This window comes from Psittacula echo, assembly GCF_963264785.1.
Source record: "Psittacula echo genome assembly, chromosome: 3".
NCBI classification, from domain to species: Eukaryota; Metazoa; Chordata; class Aves; order Psittaciformes; family Psittacidae; genus Psittacula; species Psittacula echo.
In genome coordinates, this window is record NC_137736.1 from 103,696,432 (window position 1) to 103,719,793 (window position 23,362).

Consider the following 23,362-nt stretch of genomic DNA (forward strand, 5'->3'; position numbering starts at 1 on the left):
TGATGGCACACAAATTATCAGGTCATCAAGCCACAGGTATGTGTGTAGCTTCACAAGATAACCAGACCTTGGAGACAAAAACAGTGAACAGTGATAACTCAAAGAGGTGGGGAAAGACAGAGAGACTGTTGGCTTTATTTTTTAAATCCATAAGGATTTACCTGATGGAGCCAACCTATGAAAAATAGTTGCCAGCCTATGATGGACTCAGAAGATGTGAGGAATACTTGACAGCTGGTGTCCCATGCCACCATCTGCAGATCCTGGACCTAACATCTGGACACAAGCATGGGGGGTGCCTGATTGCTGGACTGACTCATTAGACACACCCCCATTCTAATGTTTACAAAAGTGAGGCAGAGTGAGTGAGATCTGGTTTTTTTTGGGTTTTATTTTAAGTAAAATAATTTTTCCCTCCTCTAAGGTCTGGTATTGGTATCTGATAAATTGCTGATACAATTGCTGCAAAAGTGTTTCCTATTTTACCACTACTTTTCCAAAGCAGATGAAGCTAAATTCAGGGTTTGCCTCCTTACCTTCAGACAGCTCAGTGCTCTTTCAGAATATCCAAAAGACAACCTAACTTTCCCCAGAAAAGACCACATATGTCAACTTAACTTCTCAGACGTAACAGAATGATGGAATAGTTTGGGTTGGAACGGACCTTTAAAGGTCATCTAGTCCAACCTCCAAATGCACTGGCCTCCTATAAAGGCAAAAACTCTTTTCTCAAGAGTGTAGTTTAAGACTGAAAATCATCTCCTGTAGCACAAAAGGACAATCCTGCCTAGATCCCACAGGTACTAATGCTTTACATATGGCTGACAGTCTTTTGTAGGTCTAAATCAGGACACTAAGACGGGTCAGGTGTTGTCAAATTACAAGTTACCAAGAAACATCAAGAGAAACCTCTCTACCATAAGGATAGGCAAAAACTGTGATACACTATCATCCCAGACTGAAAGAAAATGCAGTTTTCTGACATGTCATACCTGGTGACCTTGTCAAAATGTGTCATTCCTATTGATAAAACAAAATACAGCAAGTGAATACAGAATGACATCCAGTTGAAGGAGACTGAAAAACTACACAAACAGCACAATAGTGGACAAAAATGTGCAAAACCATCAGGGGAACAGCAGAACAAGAAAGGCGAACGAGGATGACCGACTGCTTTCAAGTAAAAATCCCCTTCTTCTAACAAATCAGACCACTCAAACAGCATATTCAGTGAAAAAAGGCAAATCAAAACAAATTAAATTTATGAAAGAAGTATAGCTATTTACCTGAGCACAGTACAAATGGAGGGAAGAATTTAAAATTATAGATACCTTATATGTATCTGTCAGTCATTCATGATTTTTTTTCATGGAAGGAAAGAAATCTACAGACTAGAAGAAAATGTACACTTCCATCCTTTCATTTTAGGCCTTGTTTTACAGAACCTATTTTAGACTTCCTAAATGTTCCAAACTGGTCCACATTTTTCTGAATCATATCATCATGGATTCAAATGATCCTCAATGACTTAGTCAGCAATTGGCTGTAGCAACTGATTTTATTTCTCTTTTCCGTGGGTGGTTTACAATTCCAAAGAGAATTGTGACTACTAATCACTATTCTGTTACTCTATGAGTATCCTTCTCAAACTATAAACCTAAGTGTAAAATCATCGTTATTCATACCATGCCTAAGATAAGCATTATTGGTTCGACCTGTATACTATTTATGCATTCCTGATTCATTAAATAACCTCAGCAAATGGCTACAGGATTCTTACAGGGTTTAGGAAGTTGCATGAAATAACTGTACAGAAAATAATACTATCAACGTGTTGAAGTGGAAAAAGAGAAGATGGAAATTAAAAAAATATTTTCTCAAATTAACTTTCCTTAAAAATTTAGCTACCCAGTGCTGGTGACAGACAAATCAGGTGACATTGCACTATATTTTCTCTCTCTTTCTCTGTGAGCCACATTCAGTATCTCTTCTACATTTAAAATTCAAAGGCCTTCCAACCTATCACTCTGGTCAATCAAGAGGTCAGAGATAAGCCTCCAATACTGAATGTCTTGTGCTACCTATCTGAGCTGTGGCAATTAAATTAGAATCACTTTATGCTCTTCTGGGATATGTGAAACCTCTTACGGCTGAATTAATATTCTTGTTCCTCCCTCCCTCCCCCACAACAGCAGAACGCAGTTTCTTTCTGACTTCAGCCCCAGACTGTGATTTGAGTCTGTAGCAAGTGATTATTAGTACGTACTGACAACACATCTTGAATCCTACTTTAGACAACCTCCTATTAGGATGACTGCATTAAGATAAGATTCATCTGAAATCAAGGAGGAAAGACATAACTCAGAGTCAAAAGCCATGGAGAAGAAAAGTTGGATTAAAAAATCGTAAAGTATACTGAAGAGATATGGAAGGCTCACAGAAGGATGTAATCTTTGAGACTTATACAAATGAAACATAGTTTCAGCATTAGTGCTGAATGCCCAGTTGTTACAGATTCTGTCAATAATTTGATACCATATATTCATCAAAACATGCAAATCTTAAAGTCCATAAAATGATCCTAACCTACTAAACACAAATTGCTTGTTTCTAAATAGAAGAAAATGAATCATCTCAGGTGTGGTTTTAGAACAACGACATAAAGACCACTGATCTTCCCTCAAGCTGGAGAGTATTTACCCCCAATGAAATTCTCAGTTACTAGTACCCCCTTTGCATTCAGGATAAATTAGCTGAAGCATCTAAAATGATCTAAAATACTGACAAGAAACAAGGAAAAACCTGTAAGAGATGAAAAGAAAGCTAACTATCAAGAAAGACAAATGGTCTTAGCTGAACAGAGAAATTGGAAATACTGGAAATCTAATAAGTCTGAATAATGTGAATGCAGTATAAATGAAAATGTCACACATTAAATGCCACAAACAACACTGAATAAAGAAAAAACATAAAAAAGCATCAATATAGACTACAGAATGAGGATGGGTAATCCTGCATATATGATGCAAACAAATCAAAAAAAGCAGAGCTAAAAACCAGCAGTCCTGTAAAAGTCAATACAGCTTTAATAGTGATTTTACAGATTTGCCTATTTGGGTAAAAAAGCAAGACAAAAATCCAGTACAATTTTCATCTATATATCTATTAAGTAATACTAGAGAGCAGAGATATACTGGTTTCTCCTGATAAAACATAAATAAAACTTCAGTTGAGATCTATCTACAGATCCATGTATATGAATATGAAAAGATGTACATCACATGGGTTATAGGAGGAGTTTTGAAAGAGCTACCTTTGTACAGATTGCTAAATGATGGACAAGGGGAATACAATTACAGCTTGATGAAAATACTGAGGGTTAATACACCCAATTTTAGTTGACTTGAACCTATTCATAAATTTACGATGAATTTGTTCTAAATGAACAGCTAAGGTAGAGGTGCATTTCAACCTTCTCCCCCATTTTATTTAGTGAATTAGTGGCCAAGACACTCTCTAGGAGTACAGACAATGCAAATTCAGCTCCCTTCTCTGTATAACAGGACCTGAAATCATACCTCCCATTCTCTGCAGTGTATTTTAACTGCTCCCTTAGAAAAGACACTCTTGAGAGAGGAACTCTCAAGTCTTTCCTTTGGACCACAACTTCCACTGCACAAAGATGAGTAAAATTATTGAAAGTGAACTGGCACCCCAGATGAGCCACTTAATTCCCACACTACTGATTAGTTTGTTCATTCACATATCCACAAAATACTGTGATACCCAAAGTAATGGGAAATGCAGTGACTAAGTACAGATGGCACCTGTCACTGTCCCTTCTTGATTCATGGGAAAAGTGCTTTGTTTTCTCCAATTATTTTTTATTACAAACTTTAAAAAGCAATCTTTTCTGTTGGGAGAAGAATAAACCATATTTATTTGTATTTCATTTTTATTAAGTTTTCAGAAAATATCAAATCTATTTTTCAGCAATCATCTTTTGAAGAATCTGATGACTGCAAAAGGAATATAACCTCTCAATTTATCTATTTTATTTCAATGACTCTGTGGACCAGAGAATATAAATGATCTCCCTAAAGTTGGCAATAATAAAACAAATAGTGAGCCTTTCTATTTGAACCTTCAGTGCATCTTCCTTCACAGTTCTTGTCTGTTTTATTCCAGCAAAAACACATACATTTTCTGAGTAGTCCTTCTAAATATAGCCTACATATATAAAACATACTAAATATACTTTTTGAAGACCTTCTTTCTCAGTACTAATTGCCATGTACCAGCCCTGTTTGGATTTTGCAAGATGTCCACCTTTTCTAGCATACAGATATTTTTAAAACTGGCCCCAAGGACCTTCTATGGGAAGAAAAAAAACCCAACAAACCCAAAACCCCAAGATTATAATACTTTAGAAGTGTGTCCTCCAAAACATTTCAAAATAAGCTTGGTAAAGACTTCACTAAGCATGTAAACTATGCAAACCCACCGTATTCCAATTTATGAAGTGATAATGGATTAAAAGGGAATCAGGTATTTAATAGCAGCAAAAATAACTGATCTCATTTCCAGGAACTCAAGATTTTCTGCTTATGCAAGCATGCGTCCTATTGAAATAATTCAGCTAAGTACAGAAAATATATGTAAATTACCTCACTTTGAAAAAATAATGAGACAAAAAAACCCACAAGCACTCTCAATTTCAATAACAGCAGCCCTCTAGAAAAAAGGAGAGCAGAGCAAGCGTAAGCTTCAGAATGCAGTACTGGGTAGAACCACAAATAAATTCACAGACGTTAATGGTCTAGGTTGTGTCTAGTGGGACAAATGCAAATTGACAAAAAAACCCCCAGAAACAAGAAATTCACAAACCCTAAAAGTCAATAGTGGGGGCTGATTTTTGTCAGACAAAAGATGAGAAGGCAAAAAGGAATTATAGGTGAGTTATGTTCCATTAGTTGCAAATCTAGGTGAAATAACCCTTTCTGTTTGCTTCTAAAAATGTCAACCTGGATGCTATTTTCAAGGAATTCAGTCTGACATTAAAAGACATGTCATAACTTTGAGGATCCAGGCTCCAGCGTCCCAGAAATCTGTTTATATAGCTCATAATATAATTACAGCTGCCTTAAGACAGATGAGGCAGAAGGCAGGGATATATTGAAAACTAATTGAAAAATGCAGTTGTCCAGAAGCACTTGTGGGGAAGAGGTCTCTGAAAAGCTGCTCAAAGCTTCAGAGTTTGAAGTGAAATTTTTGATGTTGTCACTCTCAATCTATTGAAGAGCTGACAGACAATCAAACCCGTCTGGCTGGCTGGCAGCTCATTTTGCTGGCAGGTGGCAAACAATTAGACACACCAATTTGTGCCTCCTGATGACATTAAAGCATGAAACTAAGTTGTATGCAGGGCCTAGTGATTTGTGTGAAAGCATTTCAAAAATAATACTCTTTGCCGTGGCAACTCATTTCAGACTGCCACCTCCCATTATGGCTTTGAGCGGTGAAGACGACAGACTTGAGTTACGTGTGGTGCAAGGCCGCTTCTGTTCAATCCGTCATCAGCGCCCCCGGAGACCTCAATCCCCTCCTTTCATCAATATCACCTCATCATTTACATTCGATAGTACTTGAACTGCTGCATACATTAACTGCAAACCAAGTCCTACTTGATAAAATATGTTGGCCACATTTTCTACTTTTATGTTTCATTTCTGGCTGCACAAATACTACAGAAATATAAACGGTAGCCTATCACACAATGACTTTTACAAGGATATTAGCAATGTACAATTAAAAGAATACACACAACAAAACAGAGCACATTAAATGATAAAATAAAATTCTTAACTTCAATTCTATTTACAGGAGTTTGTTTTATATGGTATTTACCTACATGTAAGATCAGTGATTACAGTTAGAGAAATATCTTTAAAACAAAGAAGATGATAATATTATCTTTCTATTAATTACCTCAATTCTTCTTCTACAAGGGACTCAGCCATCCAAATGCAAAAATAAAATAAAAGTCTAGCCTCACAAGGACTAAGAATATCATTTGATTAAGGTGAAAAATACACTTCTCCAACCTAGATTTACTTATAAATATGGAATCACTATATATATTTTATGAAAACTGAAACAAACAAAATCTGATGAAACAATACACTCTATTGCTCAAGATTCTCTAGAGAGAATAAACACGATCAATAGCCACATTGCTCAGTGAAGTACCAAAAGCTCCATAGCTCCAGCAACAGAAGATACTACAGAAATATGTTCCACAGGGATAGCGTTAGCCTTTAGAAAATATGCAGTGTATATTATTTATTATTTGATATCAGTAAACACAATTATATTTACATGAACAAGTAAAGAAAAACAATTGTAATTTGCTTTCAGCTTTTCAATGATAATTGGGATACTAGCAGCAATGCAAAATGTTAATAAACCACCACAAGCTAAAATTCATGTTGCTTTCTCAATATTTTAATTAATTCTAAAATTATTTCAAAACACTATTCAAAGTTTTTTTATCCTAACCTTTGTTTCATCCCCTATAAAGAGTTATTGGGTCAGGATCACAATCTGGTCCTCCTTTGTAATTTGAAAAAGCAAAGCAACACCACCACCCCTCTTCTGCCTTGTGGCAAAAAAAAAAAAAGAAAAAAGAAAAAAAAGAAAGTACTTTAAAATATGAGCAAACTGCATAGAGAAATATTTGCCTGAACAATGGTCGCTATTCAGTAATGTTGCCATGAGGTGCGACCAGACAGTTGAGATAATGTGGACTAAGAACATCAGTATTTTTATCACAATGCCCACAGTTTAAATACCATTCATTTAGTTGGAGGAAAGAATTGAACACTTTCGATCTTCTGCCTGAACCTGCCTATTTTCCCTTCCTAATTGTTTGCTATATTAAAAAGCATGATCTACATTACTCTCCAGTAGGATTATATATTTAAGAGAAAATACCACAACAAAATGAATGTAAAGGAGTCTTCTTTTGCCTAAACTTCAACAATTATCACTTGCTTTGCTGAAGAAGTAAACAAAGCCAAGGGATGAAAAGGTACAACATATGCTACTAAGATACAAACACAGGTGTACACTTTGTACAAGAAATCATGGAATCACAACTTGGTCAGCAGGGTAATGGGACAGGAGGGAAAAAGGATCACTAAACCTTGTAGAACCTAAGCTAACTTTTAAGTATAAAATTCTTATCAAAATCTACCAACCATGTAGAATAGTTCTTGTTCATAGACATGAAGCACTTCTCAAGTAATTCCATAATTCTGTATTAGCAAGTACTAATAATGATGTTCAAAATGTACAAGCAGTCACATCATTGCAAGAAGAATCTAGTGGAGGTGCTCACACTAAATACAGATTATGGCCAACTTGCTGCAGCCCTTTAAAGTTTTTAATGCTTTCTTACAAAGCTATAACTTCAAAATGCAGAATAAAACACATCTCTTCAATCACCTTGATGTTAAGTTCTTTCTAACGATGACAAAGGCATCTCATGAGGTGGTATGCTCCATTTTAATTTAGGTGTCTAACATTTTGTGAATTAAAAACAATCCTCTGAAGTATTTTTCTTAATTAACTCAGTTAGAAATTCCAAGGAATAGTTTCAACTACAGTAATCTTTTGGTGGTTGCAGTTAGCTGTATTAAATCTACACACAGCACAAATTTTTGTACTGCTTAATGTACAAGCATGCATTCTGGAATATAATGGTTCCTCATAGAGGAAAAGGAAAAAATCCTAACTATATAGGAAAAAAAGTATTTTTTACTTCACATTGAAATCACTCTAAAATCAAAACATGTACACTGATGAACAAAAACCAGTCTATTAATGAAACAATTGCTAAATGAGCTTTCTCTGGAATGGTCTTAAGACCTAAAGTATTATTAGAAAGGGACATATACATTGCTTCTAATGCATATTTCTCTTTTCCTGTCTTGATCCAGTCTTCTTTTTTACAACAGATGCTATCTGACTGCTTATTTATTTTTTTCAGAAAAGCAGCCTCAGTACTAATATACAGACTAAAAAGCATCAGCTTTTCTATGGAATTTGAAATGAAAAAAGTCTTTTAGTCTGAAATTCTGATGCATCTTCTTGTACTTTAGTGCTTACATTATGCTTAAAGCATTCCTTCCATATTGTTTTTCTTAAGACTTTAATGAAGACATTTCTGATATTTTTGCAGGTTTTCTGTAAGTGCAGATGGATTTTTCTCATAAATCACAACAGCCATTTTCTTTTTTTATTTTTTAATTCCTCCAGAATTTTAATTCTTGTACCTGCATAATTAACTAATGTATTTCTACAAATTTGCTTAAAAATTTGAGACATGTTTTACCATATATTTAAGTTTTTATTCCATTTTTTTACCTTTTAAAAAGATTTTTATGAAGAAACTGCAGGGATCTTGTCATACCGGAAAACGTAACCACAGCATCACTCATAACGTTAGTTCTTTTCACAGGTTAAGACTGAACCCACACTGGATCGGGTTACCCTTTTTCTGGAAGGATGTTATTAATTGCACATTTTACCACAACTTCTATGTTCAGGATAACTTGAGATGGACATTTAAAGAAAAGTATATCCATGAGAAGCTGGGAAGCTACAGACTAAAAAGAGAAACAAAGGACTCTCTGAGGAAATATTTAGCAGTTTATTTTTTAAACACTAACTCTTGAGCGTATTTGCTGTTTAAAGACCTAAAAGAAAACTGGTTTCTACCATGACTGTGCAAACAATTTGTCATGGTCAAAACATTTCAGTACCAGAAAACAGTGCAATGATGGATCCAATTAAGATTTAAGCCTTTGAAAGAATATTTGATTGAATTTCTGCAGTCTGTTCTGTATCAGCAGATATTACCCCTCCTCCTCACTAAAATGCTTTTAACTAAAATGTTTTAGAGGAAAAAAAGATTCTATTGCAAAAATATTTCTTTACAACAGGCTTGTTTTCCAAGTACCTTGTAGAGTTTTATTCACTGTTGATAGAGAAAAACAAGGTGAATTACTTTTCTCTGTACTATATGGTCCACTTTGGTAACACAGTAAAGGAGAAGTAATGCAGCTGTTTTTTAACAATCTAATACAAACCAATAGAATAACCATGTCAAAAAAAAAAAAAAAAAATCTTTCAAACTTCTGAATTACATCAATATAAAATAATGAATCCAGCCATATACCTGTCAAATGAGTGAAACTGCATGGGAAGAATAGCCTGAGCTTCTCTCTTCAGTGCAGGATCTGGGTAAGGGATCGGATCAGGACCACATTCTGCAATTTCAACAGGGGCTGCCACAAGACTTTTCAGTATTTCCTTGACATTGATGCCTTTACTTTGGCTGATACTGGATATCGATGATGCAGGCTTCAACATTTCACTGGGGCTTTCTGTTAAGCTCTCCTGAGATTTCTTCACTTCTGAAGACAAAGTAGACAACAGCTCGCTCATAGCATCAGGGCCTGTGCTGGTCTCCAAGTCTGTTCCATTCAAAATGCTGGGCATCTGTTCATCTCCAATTCCAGAATCGGTATGAGGAATAGAGCTTTCCAACTGAATATCTTCAGCTGGTGTTGGTGTTTCTTTATCTTTGATATTTTCAGGAAATACAGTTGGTGTCTCTGCAGTGAAACAGAGATTATGAACAATAATTATAATTTAGTTTGTTGGTTTTCTTTTTTTTAAAAAAATGTGATCATAAAGTTTTACAAGACAGAAATGTGTTAGAAAGTCCGTAAATCTTAGTAGATTGAACCTTAAAAATTCATTTTACATACAAAACATTTTGCTTTTCACAGCTATTTGGCATATATAAAGGCTTGGAAGAGGAAGCCCAAAGTTGCATTATGCAAGCTCAGTGACATTTAGAAATTACAGCCCACTACTCACACACTAATCAAATAGCAAAATGCCACCAGCAAAAACAACATTAAAAATCATAACCTGTTGACTGCGTATCTGTATGATCTGTGAGACTACAGAAAACTGCAATCACTTATGCTTTAGGATTACTATAAAAATCAGGGGTTTTGTTGCTGCCAGCAATTATTAAGCTTGTATTCAAAAGAAAACTACTAGACCTTTTGTTTGCTTTGTCTTTGTTTAAAAAAAAGTATTATACACATTTTTTTACACATATCTCATTATATTGACTATAAATTTATTTATACATGAATGATAAAAAGAAGTACTCTTGTTGATTCTTTAGACAACACTCCATTCCCCACAAAAGGTAAAATTCTCTAATTCTTTCAGGTAAATGTTAAGAACAAAATAAATACAGCATTATAGAGACAGGCAAGTGAAATCCGTTGAGTTTGGAACATTTCCAGATTGAAATGAACTCTACAACATCTTGTAACCGAGAAGAGTGTACCTCTATCAATTGCTTCGGTGAAACAGACACAAGACTTTCATTAAATAAGAATAATTTGCTATGCTTAGTGAAAAGTTAGAGTTATGAATAACTTCCATATTCATCTTTTTGGCTATATGTTTTTAAAGCAACAGACTGTAGCTAATAGTTGAATATCCAATTAGTGTGTGAATATCAACAAAAAGCTTGCACTCAAGCTGATTTTCAAATTTATTTTCAAACTACCTTACTTTCATTGGATCACCTTTCTTGATTGTAAAATTTAGCTAGCCTGTATATGAAACAGGTACAGTTTTGGGGTTTTTTTTTGGTAGTGCTGTTACAGCAGTTTAGGTATTATAGAAAATATTTTACAACATTCTTAGATGAAGCCCTGCCCTTTTAACTATTAGAAATCTATAACTGATCGTTTAATACAATCAGGTGTAAAATATCTACATATTTACCACATGGACATAAGTGTGTGTATGCATGCACACATAAAAAATTCTATATGAGATTATTTATGTGTTTGAACTAATTGTAGTGTAAACCTCTTTGTGTATAAGTATTAACAAACTAATACTGATAAAACAGAAGAAGCTTTTAAAAACGCAAATAACCAAAAAAAATAACCCATTATAAGGAGTACTGCTTTCTTCTTTTAACAGCCATAAACACTGAAGCCACTTCCTTCTTCTCTTTCTCCTAAGTGCTTTAAATACATCTTATCAAATAGATATGAGCCCTGCTTTGTGAAGCAGGAAGTAGAAACTGGATTTATGAGCTGCATAAAATGCATTTAGCCTCTTCTGGGTCAGGAAGCAAAAAAATCCTTATCTACTTAGTACTGCCTATATTTGGCACAGAGGGACATCTGATCCACAGCATGATCCTAATGATTTTTATGCTTATTTGTCTCTTTAAACTCCATCCATACAAATACAACACTTCTCAGCTGAAGGGAAGAGTAGGACTAGACTGTCAGTCACGCACCCTTTATAATGTACGGTAAGTAAAATAGCATAATGCTCCGCTATTATGTAAATGAGAACAGGGCACTGAAAAAAGAACATGGTCCACTACATGGTGAAGTTAGAGTACACCTACCCTCAATTTTCATTAAGGTCAACAATGCTGAGCAGAAAGCTAAAGACAGAAAAGCTACTAGAACTGCAGTCGTGGAAATCCAAATACCCATTGAAATTAAATGCATTAAAATCATGAGAATGAATGGATTCCAAGCCAACTTTGAAAGAAACAGTCTGTGAAATTACTGGTGCAATAGCAAGCACTTTTGCTGCACAGGTATGTGGAGATAGCAACATACATCTGGAGAAAACCACGCATGGTTTCCCTTTTTAAGAAAGATGAGAAAATGATCTGAACTGCAAACCTTCAACAGTAAGAAAGATACAGGATTTATTTTGGAGTAAAGATAGTAATGGAATGGAACAAGATAGAGTAAAAAATGGCTTTGCTAAAAGAGCCTTTAAAGTATTTATTGCTCAAAGAAAATAAGGGCCAATATACAAAAATGCAGTAAAGCTGGGGTTGTTAGAACAGATAATAATTTAGTCAGGAGAATCTGGAAATTAATAGAATGTGGGAAAAAAAACTGACTAAGAAGGAACCAACAAATAGTTCCAAAAGAAGAAAAACATCAGACAGAGAAACTATCACAGAAATTATCTCATTAAAAATTTTAATAAAAATTTGAGGTTAAAAAGTAAAAACATTCCAGTGAAATTTCCTGATGACAAAGTCACAAGGCACAACTGATAGCCACAGAAGGAAGTTTAGAAGAACGCATTATAACGGAACTGCAAATTACATGTAAGAGTGAAAAGCTATGCATCCAGTGACTAACACAGATATTCCCATCATAACTGGAATTTGTCAACTGGAAATGACTGAAGAGAAAAACCTGGATACATCAGTCACTGGGTAACAATTCAGTTATCAGTACAATACTGACATGGAAAAGGCAAACATGATTTCAAACTTTTCAAAAGAAGTAGTTTCTGCAACACTTAAGTATGAATGGCATTAGAGCAGGCTTTGGTAGAGTTCATTATGGAATACCATGTACGCTGCTATATTTGAGAAAGATGGAAGTTCCATTATGGAGATTCACAGTGATCTACTGTTGCAGAAAAAAAAGGGTTTGGCCAATACAGTCTGGCTAAACTAGTACTGCGAAGGTACGCAACAGCTTTTCCACATGTATTTTCGGGGTGCAAACACACACACACACACACACACAAAAAAAAAAAAAAAAAAAAAAAATTACACTGAATGGAAGAGTTGGACAGCTATGAATATTGAATTCAGATTCTGGAATAGCTTTCCAGTCAGAGTAGCAGGTCCAAACAACAGAACGAATTTCAAGACACTATAAATAGGACTGTACTTAATTACTCAGCAGGTGCCTTGTAATCATTTGTTCCCAAATGAGATAAAATGTCTAGGTGACTGCACCATTTGAAGCCAAAAATGGAAGGAAAATTAAATCCGTAGATATAAATTCTAGATGTGACATACTATACAATGCATAACAGTAACTAAAATTATATGGGGAAAAAATATCAAGACAAGTTATTCTATATGCAGTTAAGTTTATGTATACTTGATTTCCACAGAAGTCAGATTTGTATTTTTACTTTTCTTACTGTGCCTCCAGTACCTAATATGAATACGCTGCACTATGCCAATTAAGTTTAATCTGATTTATGACTATGAACAGTCTCTAAAAACTACCTAAATCCAATGCATTAATTCTCATTTTTAAAATATCAAGCAAGGTAAATGAATATGGATTTAAAAGGTCTGATTTATTTTTTGTAAATCAAAGGAAAATAATATCAGAATAGATAAAACTGCTTAATAACTGTCATTCAAATAAGAATAGTAGCTATTTAGTATTTGTGAAATTAAGATAAATATGTCTGAAAAGATGTATTATGAGACCACCTGCATCAGTATTAGTATTACTTTAGGCAAGTTATAAACTTATCATAGGTCATGAAACCCAGCCAATTTTAGTTATAAACTACACTGCTACATTGCATAGCCACAAGTTTTATTCTATGTTATTTTTTACTGTGTCACAGCACTTCTGTTGCCTTCAGAATTCAGGAATAAAGAATACTGTTTCATAAATTTACTTAGAAAAATCTTAAACTGGTAACACATATGCGTTTATAAAAATCCTAAATACTCAAAACTTAGCAAAATGATAAATATGAACAGAAGCAAAAATGTAACTGACTGCACTTGCCTAAGTTATAACATTGTGACAGTAAGCCTGTAAATTTTCAGCAAACCTCATCAGTTTTCTACAGCACAAGGCCGTGTCAGTAGACAAAGCACAAACATTACTAGATCTAGTGATCTTAACCCTGTCAGAAATAGGCAGTTGGAAGCCAGATGCCTCCTTCTTACTGTTTTTCATTGTAACTAATGAGTTCATCTACTACATTATGGGAAAAATATGGGCTTAAGTTAAGTAAATGACATATTGTATATCTGGTGACCTCATCCGTCATGCTCCTTCCCTAAAATATCTTGTTTGCTTGTGATTTATGAAGTGTGTTGTAATTGCTTTAACCTACCGAGTTACCTAAATAGCTCTTGCACTGCTTCCATATGCCTAAAAAATACAATCCCCCCACGTTTATTAATCTAATAATCTAAAAATGAGATATTTCATATCTGTGGAAACAATATGCAATTTTTGCCATTTTAAAAAATGGCAACACAAAATATTCAGCTCTTAATCTTTATTTACTTTAACAAAGGAAAAACTGTGTGTATATTCCTGTGGACTTTTTTTTTTTTTTTAATTTTTAATTACATGAAATCTCCCCACTAAAAACCAGCTGAAAATTTTCAAAAGTAAAAAAGTATGAACATTATTATTTTTAACTGCTTACAATATGGCTGAAAATTTATTTGAAAGTCATTCTATCCTAAATTAATGTGAAATTTCTGCTGCAAACAATATAGCACCATTTGGCAATGAACGGTTTGGAGCATTCTTGATATAGGAGTTGCTGCCACCTTTCAGTCTGCATGTCATCCATGGAAGTGTTCAGGGTGGTTGGAAGAAGATGATCTTTACAGTCCCTTCCAGTACAAACCAGTCTATGATTCTACATTCACTGGAAAATTTATGAGTTGTTTTCTGTATAGCTGTCTTGAGGCATTGATAATAACCTTACTAGCTGCCTTTTATATACTCCTTTATTGTATTTTACAAACTTTCAAGGACAGGACACTACAAGATGAAAATGCTTTTAATCCATCCAGGCAATGATATTATAGTTTCCTCCACAGGTGGCAGAGTCAACTAATCAATTCCTAAGCCCTAGGCTATAAAGTGAAAAAACTCTTCCTAGCAACATCAATCTACTAGTTATCATATATGAGAAGCAGCACGATTAAAATTGTGATGAGAAACAAAGTATGGTGACAAAATCAAAGAGTAATAACGGTCTGATTTGAAAGTACATTGAAAGGAGTAACCAAGAGTAGAGTTGCAATGGAAATGTCCTCAGAGGCCAAGGCACAACAGTAGGAAGAATCACCGTAAAAGAAACATTAAGATGCCAAGCTGCTCTGTATCCACTCAGGACCTTTTGTCCTCTTGGCATTTCTATTTCTGTGTGAAAGTTATAAAAACACCAGTGGAAAAATTCCCTGCATAGTGATCCTGGCCATGGCTCATCATGTACACTCATTTTGGCAGCCTGGCCAGTATGATTCTTCTTACGATAACTATGCATTAATAGGCAAAGTTGAGCTCCACTGATGGAGTTTATGGGATTCTCTTATTGCTGAGGCAAGGCTATCTGAGCCACACTGACTTTTATTTTGCAGAACTCATTTGGTATTCAAAATTTTTTTAGGCAAGTTTTCTTGTTAATTGAATTGAAAAAAAAAAAAAAACAACCCAAAACAAAACCCAAAAACAAGACCAGAAAAAAACAAGCAACCCAAACAAACAAGCAAAAAGAACCTGGTTTAGGGTTACTATTAGTCATTTTTGCTTTCTTCTAGAAAAACTTTTGATAAATGCACCCTGCATTTAGCCTGCATCTGTTATTCAGCCAGACCATTTATCCAGGTTTCTGAAATTCCTTCCAGACCAAAGGCCATTTTCTTCTGCAAGGGTAGCAATGCAGCAGCATGGATTCAGCTGTTTGTCTAACAGACCGCCAGTAACTGCACACAAGAAGAGGTGGAAGTAGAAAGCATGCCGTGGCAGCATCTGGCTGGGAAGAATAAAAGCCACAAGCAGGTATACCCCGGGGCTCTGACATGAATGGCTAAGGGCCTGAGGAACACAGCTGAAAACTGGGGGACTGGGGAAGGTCAAATATGAAAGACTCTTGGGTGGGCTGGCAATTGGAAGGGAGCAGTCTTGAGAGAGGAGATTTAAGACAGAGGGCTGGGAATTTCCTTTTAATTGGTGTGGATTTGTGAGGAGAAAGGATGTACCTCTAGACCAGGAAAAACAGAGAAATGGGAAAGAAAGGAGCAGGAGAGACATAGGGTGGTGAAATTAAGGTTGGGAAGTGATTGGAGAGATCCCTTTTCACAGCTGGACACCTGTAAGTGCATGTCTTCTCTTTTTGTTCACTATAAATTGTTTCTATTTGCTCAAATTCCTCAAAAGTCTTATGTGTTTCTGTCCCACCAACTACTCCTGAACTCAGGTGGGCACACAGGGCACCTCCTTCTACCTTGACCAAAAAAAGAGTATTAAAAGAGCACTTATGAAAAACATAACACTTGATCTGTTTGGGCAATGTCTTAATTCTTACTTACAAATCAAACCTCCCTCACCCAGTGCTTGACAGATATGTAACATCAGTCTGATTGATTACCTGGTTGGCAAACAAAATGTCAGTAGTCTTAAAAGAAAGCATGAACAAGGCACTAACAACAAAGACATAAAATAAATTTAAGAAAACGGTAAGTTGTATTAAATAAATGTCCATTTTAGAGTATAAAACTAGCCGTTTACATTTGCAAAACCAAACAACAAAAAAGGAACATGTTAGTATTTTTTTCTAGCTGAATTTCCCTAGTTTTTGCCAGTTTCTATTTTTTATTTTTTATTTTTGTCTTGTGTAAATTCAAAAACACATAATGAAAAAATAGATTAGTTAGCAGTTACCTGTGATAATGCCTGTATTTCTGACCCACGCTGAGAAAGCTGATGGTTCTGTGATTAGACATTTCTTGCAAAAGAAATTAAAAAAATTCTGGCACTTAGATTACAGTATCCAGCAAAAGTTAACAGTGAAGCACAGAGTATATTCCACATATATGATGAAACTTATACTAAAAATGTTTTATATTAAGCACTACTTTGAAAAATCAGAAGTTTCAAAACATCTGTAATTTGTACAAATGAAAATAAGTATTGATGTTACATAAAAAAAACCAACCTCACAACCTTTTACAACTGTTCCATGCTTACACCATGACTGATCAATTAAAAATTAAATATATGTGCAAACCTCTCTGCTAATGCCTTAAGTAGTTGATGAAGGGCAATATTAGATCAAGACATATTTATTTCTATCTATCTCATGATCTTCACATGCATGTCCTCTCAGAGGCAGTTGGAATAAGCAGCATATATTTCATCAGGAAAGCAGAAGGCAGAAATTCAGCAGAATTTAAATTTTGATTCTCATGATCATCATCCATGTCCCTTACAACATTTCCCCCAGCTTCTTGAAAACACATGTATAACTAAATTTTGGGGAAGATTAAGCCATAAATTTTGTCAGAACTTTGTGGCGGCAAAGGACATTTTGTCAGGCAACAGAAATTAGTCCTTTAGTCCACTTCGCATAGCTAGACTGCTATCCTTATGCAAAATACTAGTTTAAAAATGGGCTGGAAACCTTTATGCTACTACATTAGGAATACAAACACTAGTGTAGCAATGTACGATATCCAGAGTACTGCATGGCTATGACACCAGGAAAACTTGATGCTTTTCTTGTCTTCAAAGGAAAAGCTGTTTCTGCAACCTTTTAACATAGTTCGTTCTGTGAAGGAAAAAAATCAATAGCTTCCAGTCCATCCGCAGCACATACCTTTAAGAAATCTGTTCATTTACAGTGCTTTTGGAAATATACAGACAGTGATAGCAAGGGAGTTGAAAAGCCAATCCAGTTTTGATTAAATGTTGTGATAAGCTACATACTGATTTTCTTTGCACAATATGTTATCAGGTGAATTGCACTGTTGCAATGCTTTAATTTCCGAAACGCTCCTGAATAATGATGAGCGGAAACATCAATTTTCAATAATGGAAATATCTTTCCATTATTTGGTTAACATCAATTGTGTTCTCAAAAATTAACAGGCTGACAGCTGACTGTAAAAAAAGAGTTTATTCACACTTTTCCACTGCTGAAGATGTGGAAGCACTGTTGAAAGAAACAACAGTTTGACAAACCTTGAAGGTAAGCAAATATAGTTTCAGTAATGACCAGAATTGAGAAAATTCATGTTAGACGATCCAGACCACCACAGTTAAAACTACTTCAAAATTGTGACTGTAATTTGAAGAGGTTACTTGGTTTTACATGATAAAGGCTGATTAGCAGCTATTATAGAATCATAGAATCATAGAATGGTTAGCGTTGGAGAGGACCTTAACATAATCTAGTTCCAACTCCCCTGCCACGGGCAAGGACACCTCACATGAGACCATGTTGTCCAAGGCTCTGTCCAGTCTGGTCTTGAACACTGCCAGGGATGGAGCTTCTACCACTTCTTTGGGCATATCTGTTCCAGTGCCTCACCACCCTCACAGTAAAGAACTTCTTCCTTATATCTAACCTGAACTTCCCCTTGTCCTGTCACTACAGTCCCTAATGAAAAGTCCCTCTCCACCACCCCTGTAGGCCCCCTTCGGTTACTGGAAGGCTGCTATGAGGTCTCCACACAGTCTTTTCTTCTCCAGGCTGAACAGCCCCAACTTTCTCAGCCTATCGTCATATGGGAGGTGCTCCAGCCCCCTGATCATCCTCGTAGCCCTCCTCTGGACTTGCTCCAACAGTTCCACTTCCTTATGTTGAGGACACCAGAACTGCACACAGTACTGCAAGTTGTGTCTCACGAGAGCAGAGAAAAGGGGCAGGATCACCTCCTTCGACCTGCTGGTCACACTCTTTTCGAAGCAGCCGAGGATACGGTTGGCTTTCTGGACTGTGAGCGCACACTGAAGCCGGCTCATGTTAAGTTTCTCATCAACCAACACCCCCAAGTCCTTCTCTGCAGGGCTGCTCTGAATCTCTTCTCTGCCCAACCTGTAGCTGTGCCTGGGATTGCTCTGACCCAGGTGTAGGACCTTGCACTTGTCATGGTTAAACTTCATAAGGTTGGCATTGGCCCACCTCACAAGCGTGTCGAGGTCCCTCTGGATGGCATCCCTTCCCTCCGGCGTATCAACCAAACCACACAGCTTGGTGTCATTGGCAAACTTGCTGAGGGCGCATTCAATCCCACTGTCCATGTCACCAACAAAGATGTTGAACAGGACTGGTCCCAACCCCAATCCCTGAGGTTGGTCTCCACTTGCTACCCGACTTGTTACCAGTCTCCATTTGGACATTGAGCTGTTGACTGCAACTCTCTGGGTGCAGCCATCCAGCCAGGTCTTTATCCACTGAGTGGTCCATCTATCAAATTGATGTCTCTCCAGTTTAGAGACAAGGATATTGTGCGGGACATTGTCAAATTTTGCACAAGTCCAGGTAGATGACATCAACTGCTCTGCCCCTGTCCATCAGTTCTGTAGCCCCATCATAGAAGGCCACCAAATTGGTCAGGCAAGATTCACCCTTAGTGAAGCCATGCTGGCTGTCACCAAGCACCTTGTTGTTTTTCATGTGCCTTAGCATGCCTTCCAGGAGAATCTGCTCCAAGATTTTGCCAGGCACAGAGGTGGGACTGACTGGTCTGTAATACCCCAGGTCATCCATTTTCCCCTTCTTGAAAATGGGGGTTATATTTCCCTTCTTCCAGTCATCGGGAACTTCACCTGACTGCCATGATTTTTCAAATATGATGGCCAGTGGCTTAGCAACTTCATTTGCCAGCTCCTTCAGGACCCACAGATGGATTTCAGCAGGTCCCATGGACTTGTGCACATTCAAGTTCTTAAGATGATCTCAAACCAGATCCTCTCCTACAGTGGGCCTAAGGTCTTCATTCTCACAGTCCTTGAGTCTGCCTTCCAAGACTTGAGCGGTGTGGACAGAGCTTTTGCCAGTGAAGACCGAGGCAAAGAAGCCATTAAGAACCTCAGCCTTCTCCAAATCCAGGGTAGCCAGTTCCCCTGATAGCTTCTGAAGAGTGCCCACATTGTCCCTAGTCTGTCTTTTGTTTGTGATATACCTATAGAAGCCCTTCCTGTTCTTTCACATCCCTGGTCAGAATCAATTCTAACTGGGGCTTAGCTTTCCTGACCCGGTCCCAGCTTCCTGGACAATGTCCCTGTATTCTTCTCAGGCCACCTGTCCTCGCTTCCACCTTCTTTATGCTTCCTTTTTCCTTCTGAGTTTCCTCAGCAACTCCTTATCCATCCATGGAGGTCTCCTGGCCTTCTTACCCTTTTCCTTCTAGTTGGGATGCAACACTCCTGAGCTTGGAGCAAGTGATCCTTGAATAACAACCAGCCTTCTTGGGCCCCCTTGCCCTCTAGGGCTATATCCCATGGGACCTTATTAAGCAGGTTCCTGAAGAGGCCAAAGTCTGCTCTCTCGAAGTTCAGGGCACTGAGCTTGCTGCACACTCTTCTCACTGTCCTGAGGATCGTGAACTCGACCATCTCGTGATCGCTGCATCCAAGGCTGTCCTGGAGCATCACATTCCAAACCAGCCCCTCCCTGTTGGTGAGCACGAGGTCAAGCATGGCACGTCTCCTTGTTGGCTCTTCTATTACTTGCAAGAGGAAGCTGTCTTCCACACAATTGAGGAACCTCCTGGATTGCTTGTGCCGGGCCATACTGTCCCTCCAAAAGGTATCAGGATGGTTGAAATCCCCCACGAGGACAAGGGTCTGCTATTAACAGAAGGTGCCATGTTCCTCCATTTCTTCTGTGACTTATTCCAATAACAAGACAATCAGCTCCCAAAAGATGTACTGATTACCCTCTACCTGGTAAGAGAAAGGGCTACTCTCAGTTTTTCAGTTTCAAACTCCACACCTTTCAGACAAAACAGAGATATTTTCATACCAGATTTGGGAAAACATCCTTATCTTACCACAGAGATCAACCAAAATGAAAACACTACTTTCTAAAGCTTGTCTAATTGCTGCTATTCCAGAAATATGAATTTCAGCATTTTATGCTCAGTTCACAAGGGGGAGTTCCTGCTGACTAGAAGTACACACCACTAACAATGCCTTGACTTACACAATTTCATCTGAAAATGGCTGTTGGAACTGGCTAGTTCCACTGCTCAGAGGCATTTTCAGAATATGCCATTAGGTCAGAAGCCTTGAAAGAGTCTTGATAACTCCTACAAAAAACCTGAACCTCCTGTGACATTAAGAATAATTTCATGTGTTTGCTTACAAAATATAAAATAGAAGCAGCTTCCATGGAAAGTAGCTTTGCTTACAGGGACATGTTCATTCTTCTGAATTTGAAAAGAAGCTTTTCAAAGGACTTGATATCATCTGCCACCACCAGGAGTAGAAATCAAGCTTTAGTACTGCTTCTCTACTAAATACAACAGTTAGGATTTCTTGCACACGATCTTTGTGGAAGACACTACTAAAGATGAAAGCCAAAGATTTTTATAAAGGGGTTTACTAGTGCATCAGACTGCAAGGAATAGTTTACTTTGAGGACCTCAAGCACTCAGCAGGCAAAAAAGGAGACTGAAAAAATTAAAAGACAAAAAAGAACAAAACTGAAAATCTATACAATGAAACAAATCAGTATTCAAAAATACTTTACAATGAAGAAAGGAGATTAGTTGCATTGCACACTGTTAGATAGGTAGAGAAGAAACAGGGGCTATTCTAGGGATAACAATACGCATTACTTAGATTTATTAGATGTCAGGTACAAAGGGAACATGCATGCCAATCATTAAACTGAAGACATTGCATAAGGGTTTAGATGGATATATAGTCCCTACTTTCAAACCATATACATGTAGTAGTCATAAAGAAGAATATATATCTATGAACATAGATGTAACAAATTATAGCTATCTACAGGATGGGGATATTACTAACGCACATAATGTCATTAGACTGGATTAAGTGTCTGAGATCAAAGAATTTCATGTCAGCTTTTGTCATAAAGGAAGTTTTTGGTCTAGAATTCAGTTAAGCCTAGTCAAAGGAGCCAGGATTAATCTGACCAAAGCAGTGATCTACAAAGACATCTACAGCGAATGGAAAAAGATAAGAATTTCTAGTGCCCTATTTATCTCTCATTTAAGCAAATCTCTAAAGCAGACCAGATGAACTGTATCTAACTTCTCCCACCTATTAAAAAGTGAGACTAAGATGACTAGCTCAGACATTGATTCACTACTCATATTTTCCAGAAAGTATAACTCACACATGACTGATGATTTCATGATAAAAACTGAAAATCTAGCACAGAGCTTTTGGTCATGTTGGAGTCACAGAGATGGTGAGAATGATAAAGAATGTTTCCATCATTTTCGACTATTCAAGAGAAGACAGCTCTGCCCTTTTGATAAAGACATTTTTAATGCTATTCCCATAGCTATACCTCCATATTTTAATATAGCTATATTTTAATTACATTGAAGAACTTATCTTCATTGCAGCCAGTTGAAGAAATCAGATGAATGAAAAGGTCTGTAGGCCAGGCAACTTTTTAGATCACTTGACAGGCTCTTGCATCTAAATAATTATTGTCTCCCATTTTTAAATTTTCAGAAATGCAGAGAAACTGAGTCATTGGACATCTCAAAAACCTACCTTATTCTAATTCTTTGGTATTGTGAACATAAAGAAGCAAGCCTGGCAATATTTACTTTTGTAGGACTGTGTTTTTCAGATGTCTGTCAGATGTAAGGGAATAGTTTTGATCTGCTATTTTCCTTGAGAATGTGATAATAAATGGCTCCAATGAGTAATAATGTAATGACCTAAATTTAAAAGAAAAGGAACTTTCATTTCATTTTGCAAGTTCTGACTGAACAAAGACTATTTTAGAAGCTACAGACCCCTTAAAGTTACCAGAAACTAGAAGAAACCCAAGAACTCACAAAAAAAACTTATGACAAGGAGTAAATCTACAGATAGAGACACATCTTTCTCCTCCCCATGGATCTGGCTAGAAAGAAAACTAAATAGAGAAGTATAGAATGTTATAAAAAAATAAACATTTTTATTGTTAAATGGTAGTCATGGACACCATTGGTTTATTTTTTCCTTCCCAGGTGTGTCCCTTCTCCTTTAAGCAGTGTAAGATAACATATAGCTTGTGAACAATCTATAATTAACAGCAAAAGAAACATGAAATCCTTATTTTACCACTTACAAACATCTGTAAGTAAAAGTAGCATAAATTTCTCTGCAAACCATATTTTAAAGTCTTTTTATTTCAATACAATGTTTTATGTGGATACAATATCATCAACAAACTAGGCAAGGGTCAACATTTTATATGATGTTGAAGTGAAAAGTTTTATATTAAGTATAATGTTTAGAATTCTTGTAACCTGCACTTGACATCAGCTGCAGTTACTCATAAGAAGTATACACCAATCACATATTGTAATGTGCCTAACACAAGCAGGATTTCGCACATACTTAAAATATATTTTAATTAGAGATACTGTCCCATGCAAAGAAAAAAAAGGAAGCACCACTAAGAAAATAAGTATCTATCTCACTTACATACTGACAATATACCTACT

At 36.5% G+C, this 23,362-nt stretch overlaps 1 protein-coding gene across 4 annotated transcripts in view; it reads right to left on the reverse strand.

Moving 5' to 3' along the window:
• The window catches only part of NBEA (neurobeachin), a gene marked incomplete at both ends in the record, with an annotated part of 526,482 nt that overhangs the window by 304,543 nt on the left and 198,577 nt on the right, over positions 1 to 23,362 (reverse strand). For all 4 annotated transcript variants that reach the window (XM_080613294.1, XM_080613295.1, XM_080613292.1 and 1 more), the window contains one exon: positions 9,242 to 9,680. In XM_080613294.1, coding sequence (XP_080469420.1) covers positions 9,242 to 9,680 — 439 coding nt within the window. The remainder of the gene's footprint in view (positions 1 to 9,241; positions 9,681 to 23,362) is intronic.